This window comes from Mesoplodon densirostris, chromosome 8 (assembly GCF_025265405.1).
Source record: "Mesoplodon densirostris isolate mMesDen1 chromosome 8, mMesDen1 primary haplotype, whole genome shotgun sequence".
NCBI lineage: Eukaryota > Metazoa > Chordata > Mammalia > Artiodactyla > Ziphiidae > Mesoplodon > Mesoplodon densirostris.
Genome location: NC_082668.1, coordinates 28,931,181 through 28,943,943, shown reverse-complemented (window position 1 = coordinate 28,943,943; position 12,763 = coordinate 28,931,181). Strand labels below are relative to the sequence as shown.

General features: G+C 41.3%; 1 protein-coding gene across 10 annotated transcripts in view; it reads left to right on the top strand.

Moving 5' to 3' along the window:
* Positions 1-4,220: 4,220 nt before the first annotated feature.
* PIKFYVE (phosphoinositide kinase, FYVE-type zinc finger containing) overlaps positions 4,221-12,763 on the top strand; it is a 78,537-nt gene continuing 69,994 nt past the window's right edge. For 3 of the 10 annotated variants that reach the window (XM_060106197.1, XM_060106191.1, XM_060106200.1), the window contains exons 1-4: positions 5,712-5,761; positions 7,923-8,103; positions 9,984-10,133; positions 10,384-10,419. In XM_060106197.1, coding sequence (XP_059962180.1) covers positions 7,932-8,103; positions 9,984-10,133; positions 10,384-10,419 — 358 coding nt within the window. In that variant the 5' untranslated portion in view covers positions 5,712-5,761; positions 7,923-7,931. Of the gene's footprint in view, positions 4,269-4,785; positions 4,840-5,711; positions 5,762-7,922; positions 8,104-9,983; positions 10,134-10,383; positions 10,420-12,763 lie in introns of those variants that run through there. The other 7 variants (XM_060106199.1, XM_060106196.1, XM_060106201.1 and 4 more) reach the window with 4 other exon arrangements.

Below are 12,763 nucleotides of genomic sequence, written 5' to 3'. Positions count from 1 at the left end.
CGAGGCGGGGAAGGGCTTGCAGCGCCTTTGGACTCGGCCGCCACTCCTCTACGGCGGGAGGACGAGATTGCCACCTGCAGGCTGGGGAGCAGGGCAAGCCTGGGCTGGTCTTCTGAATCCTCCGCCGCGAAGGGGCCCCCCGGGCTTCGTCTGCAAATAAAGGCAAACCGGGGACGGCGCGGCTCGGACCGATCCCCTTCCCTGCGCGCCCCGGCTGTGTGGTAGACTGGAACGCGCTTGGACAGAAGGAAAAGTGCCCTGGGCAAGCGTGACGTCGCTTTGGGGGCTTCGCGCAGCTGGAATGCAAAGGGTTGAACAGTTGCACAAGCAGGCATGCTACAATAAATTTCCGCCACCACCGATGACTAAGTCTTTAGAGCTTCTGTATCTATAATTTCCCTTACTACTGCGTACTATATAATAAACGCAGTCGTCATTTGCATTAGAAGATAAGGATAATGAAATAATTATCTGGGTTCCAGAGAAGTTCAAATAAAGATCGGAAGTCTTAGAGAACAGTGGATAAAAAAAAATTCTGTCCTCTGCAGGGGATTATTTTTTGTGTATTCCTTACTCTTGAAAACATGGAAGGCGGGGGAAGAGTATTTTAGATCGTGATTTGCAGGATAATCGCATGCTTGGTCCAGGATTCAATGCCCCCAAATTTATTTTTTAAAATTATCTCTAATATCGGGTTATTATTATTACTCGTATGAAGGGTACTATGCGAGGTGCATTTTGGTCACTAGAGGGCACTGGTATTTTTCCCAAGAGAAAAGGAAGAAGCCTTGCGCTTGTTGATTATTGAGATGGATTAACTGAAAGTAGCGGTCACTTCCATTTATTCCTATAGAACTGATTATAGAGGTATATGCTCTTGTATTTTCATCTCTAATTTGAGAGTCCAAATCACCTGAGATTGTAAGTTTACTCTATATTATATCAGGCTCACGTTATTACCCCTTGTCCACTACTAAAATTATTTATATTCATTCTTGTTCCAGAAAGGATTTAGGGCAACCTTCAAGATACATACAGTATAGCACGACAAAGAACATTGAATATAGGTGAGGAAAAGACAGAATAAATACAGGAAATTGTACATTTTGTGAGTTTAATCACAAAATGTATTCCATCAAATCCTAAACAGTGCCGAAAGGGGGCTACAAATTTGGCTCTAAGCCAATGTGGGAGGAAAGGTAACAGCGTTACCTTTCTAAAAATCGAAAACAGCGTTTCCTAAGTCAGTAATGCAGGAAGTACTTTTCAACTGAAAAGTTTTTTTGTAGATCGCGAGCAGTGACTTATATTAATATATACAGATATATGCTCCTTGTGCTGATAGCTCTCTACAACTATAAAATAACAACCTTATAGACAAAATGACTAGAAGCAAAACTATAAAAAGTATAGTTTCATAAACATACAATAAAGTATAAATTAGACCAAGGGATCATATGAACAGAATAGATAGCCCAGTAAAGATCGCCCAGTGTACAGCAAAGTGATTCAGTTATACAGGTGTATACATTCTTTTTTATATTCTTTTCTAATCTGTTTTATCACAGGATATTGAATATAGCTCCCTGAGATATACAGTAGGACCTAGCTGTTTATCCATTCTATACATGATAGTTTGCACGTGCTAACCCGAAATTCCCAATCCATTCCAACCCCACCCGCTCTCCCCCTTGGCTTCCCTGGTGGCGCAGTGGTTGAGAGTCCGCCTGCCAATGCAGGGGACACGGGTTCGTGCCACGGTCCGGGAAAATCCCATATGCCGCGGAGTGGCTGGGCCCGTGAGCCATGGCCGCTGGGCCTGCGCGTCCGGAGCCTGTGCTCCGCAACGGGAGAGGCCACAACAGTGAGAGGCCCGTGTACCGCAAAAAAAAAAAAAAAAAAAAAAAAAAAAAAAAATATATATATATATATATATATATATATTACCATTGTCAACATTAATTAAACGTAACAAACAATGTTTGGCTGAAATTAAATTACTGCTTGCAATTTGAATGTGAAACTCACTGCTTACATTCTGGTTCTTTTGAATTTAGCTTGGCTTTTTCCACTGGATGCCATGTGAGGATTCATTTAGAACACCAGTCTTCCAGACTCACAGACATAGAGAACAGGCCTGTGGTTGCCAAGGGGGAGAGCGGGTGGGGTTGGAATGGATTGGGAATTTCGGGTTAGCACGTGCGAACTATCATGTATAGAATGGATAAACAGCCAGGTCCTACTGTATATCTCAGGGAGCTATATTCAATATCCTGTGATAAAACAGATTAGAAAAGAATATAAAAAAGAATATATACACCTGTATAACTGAATCACTTTGCTGTACACTGGGCGATCTTTACTGGGCTATCTATTCTGTTCATATGATCCCTTGGTCTAATTTATACTTTATTGTATGTTTATGAAATATTAACATCACTAGGCTAACTACAAGAGGGGGGAATTTTTTTGCTTGTCTTTGTTTTTGTTTCTGGAAGGCATAGACTTGAGCACGTTCACGGATTAAGGAGGAAGGAGTCATTGGAAAAAGAGGTTGAAGAGACGGCACAAACTTCTGTAATAGGGAAGACACTTTGTACTCTATTATGAGTTAATCACTAAAGAAATGTTTCCTGTAAGCTTAAATTATACATAATGGCCCATCTCTGGGAATCCTGCCTCCCAGGTAATGAGCATTAAGCTAAAATACCTTTGTTTAGCTCACAGGAAACATCCTGACCAGGCGGACCTTTGGATGACTGCAGGGAGGAAGAAATGAACACATCTCCTGTGGAGGCTGACTGGAACCAGGAAATGTTTGACTTCACTCCCTCCCCTTTCAGTATAAAAGAAGCCTGAATTCTAACTCAGGCAAGGTGGTTCTTTGGGGGCACTAGTTCACCATCTTCTTGGTTTGCTGGCTTTCTGAATAAGTCACTTGCCCCAGCACCTCGTCTCTCGATTTATTGGCCTGTCGCGCTGCCAGCAGTTGGAGCTTGGACTTAGTGACACTCCCAGGGGAGAGAGGAGAGACTGGATTGAGAGCTGGGAGGATTGAGCAGAAGAGGCTCTTTTCTCCCAGAAATGAGGGCAGGAGTCAGGCCAGGGTGGATGTGAATGCAGGTAAATGTGATCGGGGTGGTTAGGTAGTTAGGGATCGCACCCAATACCTCGGCTATTTCACTCAGGTAGATGAGATTCTCTTGCTGAGAATGATAGTCCAGGTGGTGTTGGTGCGGAATAGCAGTAGTGAGGAATGGAAGAGGAAGTTGACTGCTGACTCCTAGGAAGATTGCTGAGGGGCTCAGCTAAGGGTGGTGACTGGCATTGATACTGCTATCAGCCTTCAGGCTTCGATGCTACTCTCCAGTGGCTGAAAAGACCCAGCTCAAGGAGAAATGGGTGGGAACTTGCCAAAACTCTTGGGGGAAATGGGTCTGCAGAATTTAATTAAAACAGCACCTGACTTTGGGTTTCACTTCCTTTCTGACTGCCCCTGCCAAGTCCCGCAATCCTGTCAGCAGGTTTTGGTATGTTCTCTTCAGCTAATGGCATAACACTCTAGCAGGACAAAATGATGGCTAATGCTAGCCAGGCTGAGCAATACGGGGCTTGGTAACTTTATTTGCACCAGTCTTTGCAACACAAAACTTGAGTGAAAAAAATAGCTATAGAGCTAACATCACTTATTCCGGATTAGACATTGTGCCAAATGTCTACAAACATTTACGTACAATGTTTTACTTAATCTTCAAAAACCTATCTGTGAAGGGTACTATCATTAGCTGCGTGTTACAGATAAGAGGCCTGGAGCCTAAAGAAATTGGTAATTTAAGGTCACTTGGCTAGTTATTGGCGGAGTCACCCAAGTCTGATAACAGTATTCGCTTTAGGCACAAGTGCTACGCAAGTGAATGTCAGTCTGTAAGAACGCTGAGCGCGGTAACATATTATGAGTGCCCATATCATCGGACACATACGGTAACCGCAGTCCAGCCAGCACCCATCCGGTGACCCGGCACACTTGACGCTCACGCGCGCAGTCGCCGTGGCTTCCTCTAGGAAGGCTGAGGCGGCCTAATCTCGGTCAAGGTGTTGAGCACGACTCTATCTGGGCTGGACTCCTTCTGCCTGAGCGTCTGATCCGAACGTCGTGCGGGCGGAGCAGGGAGGGCGGAGCCGGCGCCCGGGAGAGTTACGGATTGGAGGGGAGGAGGAACAGAGGGCGGAGCCTGGGGGGGGCGGACGAGAGAAGCCGCAGCAACCATGTAAGCAGCTTTGCTTCCTACCGCAACCGCCGGCTGCCTGAGAGCCGCGGCGGTGGGCTCTGAAGCTGCATTCCTGCGCTTGGGCCCGGTGAAGCGGGGGCTGGGGTGGAGGGTGGCCGGCGGGGCCGCGGCGGGAGGCGCAGGTAAGGGAGGGGGCTGGCGCGCGGCCGGCTGGGCCTGAGAGTGGGGAAGAAGGCGGGTTTAGGAAGGATTGGGGCCGGAGCGGAGGGGAAGTCTGAAGTGAAGGTGAGAGCTGGGGCTTCGCAACCGCGGCTGCGGCCGAGGCTGGGCAAGGAAGGGCAGAGAACCTGTGCCCACATTCAGGCGGCTCCCTTGATTCCCCGGCTGCCCCTTGTCTGGCGAGTGGGGAAGGGAGCCGGGTGGGGCTGTTCTGGAAGAGGTTTCCTTGGAAGCATTTGAAGTTCTCTTGTTCTTCTCTTGTCCCGTGTACTTGAACTTATTTCGGAGATGCATAGTCCAGTTCCTCCTCCCTCTGATGGATAAGCTCTGAGCCTGTGTTTCAAAGGTGTATGCGTAGACTGGACAAGAAAGTTGCTCATCTACAGAAACGGTACCGGTAGTGGGGTTTCAAATACGTATATACCTCCTTAAATGCTTGCCTCTGCTCTTTGAGGCTATTCCATTTGTACCTATGTTTCAAAGTCTCTTGAGGAGAAGACTTGATTTCCCAGTTAGTATTTTCCCCTTGTTTAGAACGTTCCCAACAAAAGGATGAGAGTGGAATATTTTTAGGAATTAGGGGTCTTATGTTCTATGTAGAAGTCACTGTTAAGGCATTCAAGAAATATGAGAAATGCTGGAATTCTGTATTAGTCAAGTTATTCCTGTTTATCTGGTGAGTGTATTTATTATATTATCCCGTACTGATCCAGTGCATCCTTTTGTAAAACTACTCCGATATTGACAGTAGAGGTGGTCTCTTGGTATATTGTAGTGTCTTATTTCTGATTTATTTGAATCTTGTGTTTTGGCACTCCCACTATCAGGATTCTTACAAAAAAGTTCTTAGTTTCTTTTGGATAGATTCTAGTTTGTGACAAAGAAGGGCAGGTTAAGTTTCTTTTGCAGAGCAAGACGACTTTCCTGTGTCCTCTCTTTTTCTTCTTTCTGGGAAGAATAATATGGATCATATGGTTTTCCTTTGGAAAACCTCCATCTGTTGGTACGTCGATCAAAAATTGAACAAAAAAATCTTTGTAGATGGAAACTAGCATTTCTAGTATTCAGCTGTCCTGCATTGTTAGACATATTTTGAGTATTAAAAAAAAACCCCACTGTACTTAGAAATGACTGAACTGATACTTGCATTTTTCTGTTTGCTAAAATTTTGGTTTGGCTGGTAGAGCAGGCTTATTTTCTAAATTTCAGTTCCTGACAAGGCTTTTGATAGTGCTGAGTGGGTCTGCATATACTAGTCGCATTCAAATGAGAAGAGGCAAAGTGCTGGTGATATACGAGAGGTCTTTGAATGAGTAAGTGAATGCTTCTAATTACCTCTCAGATAGGAAAGAATCCTAGTTTATATCACCGACAGTTAGTTATTAAGCTACCACAGAATAAGAGTTGTAAGGTAGTTTTTTCAGGGTCCTGGTATTATTATGTGGTTATTAATATTAACGCTGTGTGATTGTATTGTTTTAGAAACTACACTGGTGAGTGTTTTCTTGGTAATTTTTATCCTCACACCTTCAAAACCTAATAAAAGTTTCTACATGGGTGACCCTTAGGTGTGATGCTAAGACTCTAGGAAGGTTGCTAACTCTCCTTCTCATGTTACTTGCAACAAAGTAGAATGTAGGATGTTCTCTGAGGCCTTCAGGTCGTTACTGCTATCACATTATTCTTTCTCTCCAGGACCCTCTTTTTTTTTTTTTCCCCTCTTTTTACCTTTTTGAGTTTACACTTGATCAATCAGCAGCTGACTTCCCAATCCTTTATGCTGGAATATGGGTTGTCGAGACACTTTAGAAAGACGTGTCCTTTCCCTCTTTCCTTCTTCCTCCTCTCCCCCTCCCCCTCTTCCTCCTCTTCTTCCTCTGCCCCTTCCTCTTCTCCTTCCTTTTTTTCTTCCCCCTCCCTCCATTCCAATAAACATTTGTTGCCAGAATTCTCATCAGCGGTTTTATTTTTGCTTTGTTTAATTAATAATCAATTAAAGTTTTAATTTGGCAGTGTCCTGAGTAGTTAGAATTCAGGTAGACCAGAATTGAAAGTCTGGGAAGAGCTACAAGATAATTTTGCTCTAAAGACTAATTCTGTGCCTTTCATGGGCAAGCACTCTGCTAAAAGTGCTTCCCATATACTGTCCCACTTAATCACATTAAGCCTCAGTTTCCACTATGTAAAATGAAGATGGTAATACACATCTCACAGGGCTCTTACCCACATTTACTCAGCTAAGATACTTCAGAGTCAGAATTTGAAACCAAGAGTGTCGGCCTTCAAAACCAATGCAAACTCGAAATATCTCTTTAATTAAAAGAAGAAATAATTAAATAAAATGCTGCCCTCAGGAAAAAATAAAGAGTAATTCTGGGGTAAAACTTGGCATCCAGTTACAGCTCTACCACTGACTAGCTATGTGACCCTCGAGAAAGTTGTTTTAGGTTCAGTGTACGTTGGTTGCTTCAGAGGTAAAATGTAGTAATAAGCCCAGCTCTGTATCTTTCAGGCTTTTATAAAAATGAAATGAGATGGTAGATAGGATTTTGAAAGTGAAAAAAGCATTTTGTAAGAGTGTAGTGTCCTCCTTGTAAATATAAATTAGATGACAAGCTATAGCATTTTAATGAGTTATGCATAATTCATGGTCTTCTCTTTGAAGTATTAATCAATATGGCAGAAAATAGACATCAGTGCTTTTCTGTTACCTGCATCTGGTGATGTGGTTAGCTTTACAGCTTTGGTTGAATTATAATTTTTGGTTATTAAAAAAAAAAGCTCTTTAAGATCTTCATTTTAATGCCTATATGAATTTAGGCTTAAAAGGAGAAAAACCAGGCTCCTGTGCCTAGGAAGACATATGATGGGGATCAATCAGCTTGTTGATTTGGATAGTTCTTGTAGGTGATGAGGCATAGTTTGGGGTAACTTTTGAGGTTATATAGAAATGTCACTAAGGGATGACTATTTCATTTCCTGTTCTTGGAAATATTCATTTTTTATATTTTTTGAAAGGAAACATTGAAATAAGTAAAATAAAACTTTGAGGAATTTGTATGCTTGTGTAAAACCAGTTTTCCCCTTTAAAAAGCTATTTTTTCAAAAAACATCTTAAAATGAAAACTGTATAAATCATGTGAAAATCCTCTTTTTTCCTTTTGCCTGCTCACATTTATGCTTTGCCTTCAAACTTTTAATAATTTTGGTATTTTTCTGTATTTGAATAGTAATTTTGAAAATGAGATTGACTATATGTTCCTAGTTGTAGATAATTGAGACTCTTCCTTATGATCTAGACTTCAGTGTTTTCAAGTCTTAATTGGGAGTGTATGCTGAACTAGATTTATTTACTCGTTGGTTTTTTTAGGTCTGAATTTTTGAAGTCAGATTTCTAGATATTTGGATGCTGTTTGGAATCAACCTTCGGGCTTCCTGAGGAACTTACTTTGGCTTATTTCTTTTGTTTATTAGACTCATGAAATGGCCACAGATGATAAGACTTCCCCTACATTGGACTCTGCTGATGATTTGCCTCGATCTCCTACTAGTCCTTCTCACCTCACACACTTTAAACCTTTGACTCCTGATCAGGACGAACCTCCTTTTAGATCAGCGTATAGTTCTTTTGTAAATCTCTTTCGATTTAACAAAGGTAAGACTTATTCTTAAAGATCAGAGACCCTACCATCTTGATTCTCTGAAATTCTCTTGTTCAACTTTCATGCTGTGTCTTTGCAAGAAAGTGAAATATTAACAAGGAGGTAGCTTTATAATCATAGGTCACTGGGGTTAACTGCATAAGAAGAGAAAGCTAGAATTTTCACTTTAATCTTATTAATTATTGGCAACTGAAGATCAGAATTGAAAACTAGATGTTAAAAGGAGGTCTGGGGGCTTCCCTGGTGGCGCAGTGGTTGAGAGTCTGCCTGCCAATGCAGGGGACACGGGTTCGAGCCCTGGTCTGGGAAGATCCCACATGCCGCGGAGCAGCTGGGCCCGTGAGCCACAATTACTGAGCCTGCGCGTCTGGAGCCTGTGCTCCGCAACAAGAGAGGCCACGATAGTGAGAGGCCCGCGCATTGCGATGAAGAGTGGCCCCCGATTGCCACAACTAGAGAAAGCCCTCGCGCAGAAACAAAGACCCAACACAGCCATAAATAAATAAATAAACAAATAAAATATTAAAAAAAAAAAAGGAGGTCTCTTTTTAAAGAGAAGTTAGCATTTTTTTTTTCCTTTCTTAATATATCTCAGTTTTCTTAAGTTCATAGAATGGACTTTTCTCTTTTAGGGGTTAATAGCCAAAAGATTTTAATTAAAGCAATGAAACTAAAGGACCAGCACATGGGAGGAAGGGTTCATATTTTTCAAAAATTGAAAGCTGTCAGCAGGCTTGTTGTTGACCTGTTAAGGTATACATTTAATGACACCAAATGAAAAGATATTTTTAAAATGAGCTCTTTTTAAGTAATATATTTTTTACTTGTTAGAAGAATTAAAAAAAAAACATGGCCTCCATCTTTTGCTTTATATTTGTTTGTATTGTTTGAAATGTGTTAGAAAGTAATCCCTCTAGTTGTAATGGATTTGGGGGTTAATAGTTTAATTAACTCAGTAGAAATTTTAATAGTATTAACTGACTTTTATTAACACTCATGTTTAAAGCTCTGTAAAACCTGTTAGTCCATTTGGAAGACAATAATCTTTTTTTTTTAAAGAAACCGCAACAATCTTATTTTTTAGAATAGTTTTGGATTTATGGAAAAATTAGGAAAATAATACAGGAAGTTTTCATGTACCCTTACACCCAGTTTCCTGTGTTATTAAGATCTTATATTGGTAGAGTATGTTTATTATAATTAATGAACTATTATTGATACAGTAACTGAAGTAAGTATTTTATTCATATTTCTTCAGTTTATACCTAATGTCTATTTTCTGTTCCAGGATCCTGTCTAGGATACGTTACATTTAGCCATTAAATGACAGTAGTCTTTTTATTTAGCATATGTTTATTGAGCACCTTCTATCCACTGGGCACTATTTTAATAGTACAAGGGATCTATCCCATAAATAAAGCAGAGCAACAAAAAAATCACTGCCTTCGTGTGGAGCTTGCATTCTGTTTCCTTAAATATGCTCAATAAGTTTCTAATGAAAAGTAAAACAGGGACTCCCCTGGTGGTCCAGTGGTTAAGACTCTGTGATCCCAGTGCAGGCGGCCCAGGTTCAATTCCTGGTCAGGGAACTAGATCCCACATGCTGCAACTAAGACCCGGCTCAGCCAAATAAATAAATATTAAAAAAAAAAAAAAAAAAGTGAAACAAACTGAAGGTCACATATACCAAGGATGTAATTTTTCCACCTTCTTTGAATTTCTCTCTCTTTTTTCTTTAAGAAAACCCTAAGTTTTACTTAGGCATGTAATACAAGTACACATTCTTTCCTAAAAAATTCACATCTATTTCCTTCTCTTCGCTGAACTCTGAGTCTTAGTTTTTCCAATAATTCCAAGCTTTTGTTTGCTGCAGAGAGAGGAGAAGGGGGTCAGGGAGAGCAACCGTCTCTGAGTGGAAGTTGGACCAGCCCTCAGCTCCCTTCAAGGACACAATCTGTGAGATCACCTACACCTTATAAAAAACAGCTTAATGAGGAGCTCCAGCGGCGATCTTCAGTGATAGGTATGACACTGTTCTCATTTCATTCCTCTCTGTGTATTAGACTTTTCCCACAGTCATTGTGTTTTGCAGGTTGTTTACTGACTTAACTTTTTTGCTATTTGGAATAGTCAGGTACTCTTGAGAATTAATGAAACTGTTACCTGGATAACTGTTGATACCTAAACGAGAGTTCTTAAACATTTTATTAAACTTTAGGCAAGGCAGAGCTTTCTTTGACTGTTTTTTGATTAATTGCGTGCTTGGGTTTCAGCAGAGGACAGTTTGCGACACCCCCAGGAGAACACAGGTTAGTTTCAGCTTTGTGACTGACTGCTGCATCTGTTCTTGGGGTGGCCAGTGTAATGTGATGTGCATGCCTCTGGCTGCAGAAGTCTCTCAGTTCCATTAGTGGGCTGCCACTTGCTCTTGGCCTTCTGTCCTTGTCGGGGTGCAAGCTGTCAGTATGGCTGGATAAGCTGAGCTCCTCTTGCCTGTTTGTTCTCCATCCTGGTCTGCTACGTGGTCATGTCCTTCATTTTCATGCTGTACTGGGATCAGCCTGAATCCACAGACTAGATAAAGTGAGTTGTTTTATGTTTTATTTCTGTTAGATTATTAAACTCAGTGCAGTGGTTTGCCCAACTCAAGGTGACAGGAGAAAGGCAATGAGAGGTGGCATAAGAGAGGGAAAGGGATGTAGCATTGGAAATCAGGTGTCCGTGAATGTCAGATCCTGCCTTGTCTGGCCAGTCTTCCCCATGAGGTCTTCAAGTGAAAAGTAGGCAGGCACAGGTAATGGTTGTTAGCAGAAGGATATTTTATTGCTAGTTGAGACTTGACTCAGAACCTTCTTCTGGTGGGTCAGAGGAGAAGGAGAAACCAAGCAGAAGAAGAGTTTCACGCTAAGGACTGGAGCGGAGCTGGCAGTATCACCTCTGTAGGTTTCCCAGGGCAAAGGGACTCAGCCTGGGTCATATCAGCTGTTTGGAAGGAAGAATCAGAAGGTAGGAAGGGGGAGAGAGAGAAATGAGCTCTTTACTCCAAATGGATGGAAGGAAGAGACCATCCCCACTTTTAGCCTTAAACTCTCCTTAGCTCTTGAACCTGGCCCGTGGCAACACTCCTATTTTTGTTAAGGGAGCTCTTTTGACTAAATCCTATACTGAGTCAAGCATAGGATTTCTTTGTTTATAAAATTGAGGAGTTGGACTAGAATCTAACCATTTAGGGGTTACAAACTGACAGCCTACCAAACCTTGCCTTGGTGTTTTGATAAACTTGAATTTAAATATCACTAGGTGGAGCTTGTAATGTCTAGTTTGCTGCAATCCCCACCATTCCTTACTGTCTTTTATCAAGTCCACTTGATTCTTTGATTCTGCCTTAGCTGCTAGAGGCATTTGAGTTTCACAAGCCTGGAACTGTTTTACCAATCTTTTCCTACTAAAAGGCTGTGATTCCACAATCTACTAGCTCTGCGACCTTGGGAAGTTATTTAATTTTCTAATATTCATTTTACAAGAGAAGCAACTAAGATGATTTGCTTGAGGGCACAGTGCTAGACCAGATTTCCTCTCATGTTTCTTTCACCTTCATCCATGATGAAACCATCATCTGTTGGTTCCAGAACAGTCTTGCTCCTGCTTTTTCTGTGGATGATGCTGTTTTTACTTTCTCATACTCCTAAGTGGCTAAATGCAAGGGGCTTCACAATTAATTGTTGCCTGTGCATGGGAGCACAGCCTTACTGTTCTAACAGCTTCATCTGTCTCCTTTTTCAATTCATAAATCCTGGAGAGTTGGTTTATCACAGAGACTCAAGAACAATTTGGTCATTCTAATACACATACATTTTTATTCTAGTAATAACACATCTGAGGTATCTGCTGAAATTAAGATATTATTTATAGAAAGATAAAGTTTTCAAAGTTTTCTAACATAGGTGCTGTTTAGATAATTATTTCCGTAATTAATATCTTGGAAAGTTCTTCGTCAATTTAGATTTAGATACCAACTTCACATTTTTTTGTAATTTTTTCTTTTCTACTCAACCAAAACAAAGAACATCTAAATCTAATCTAGCAAACAAGTGAGTTTGGGAAGGATTTAGAGAGGGCTATTTTCCATCTTGCTTTACCATAAGTTATTAGGGTAATGAGATTAAGCTAATAAGGATGTTCATCCTTTTTGTCAAGCCACCTCTACTTCATCTTTAGGTTTAATAACTGCTGGAGCCAGGAATAGGTAGAAACTTCAGTTTTAATCTTGCTCTAAAATAAGGAAATGATACATGACAGCTTTGGTGGACACAAAGCTGGAACGTGGGCGTGTTTTATTATTGACAGGACTGGCTTCAGTATTGCAGTTTCAAGAGCAAGTGATCCCGTCTAGTTTGGAACTGTAAGAGTAGGGAGGTGGCAGGGAAGGGTTGCATTGGGGTTCTAGCAATTCTTTGGGGAAGAGAAGTCTGCTTGGACATCGGTGAAGGGAAGTTTGTGGATAAATTACCATCCTGGATGTTCTGAAGTCTGTCAGACTCTGTGGAGTTGGCTATTAAATTCCTTCTGATGATCTACTTCACGAGCCTTTGGGTTTGTGGTCTGCAGACTGAACTGAACTGTTCAACCCTGTCGCTGACCTGTTTGACTGTA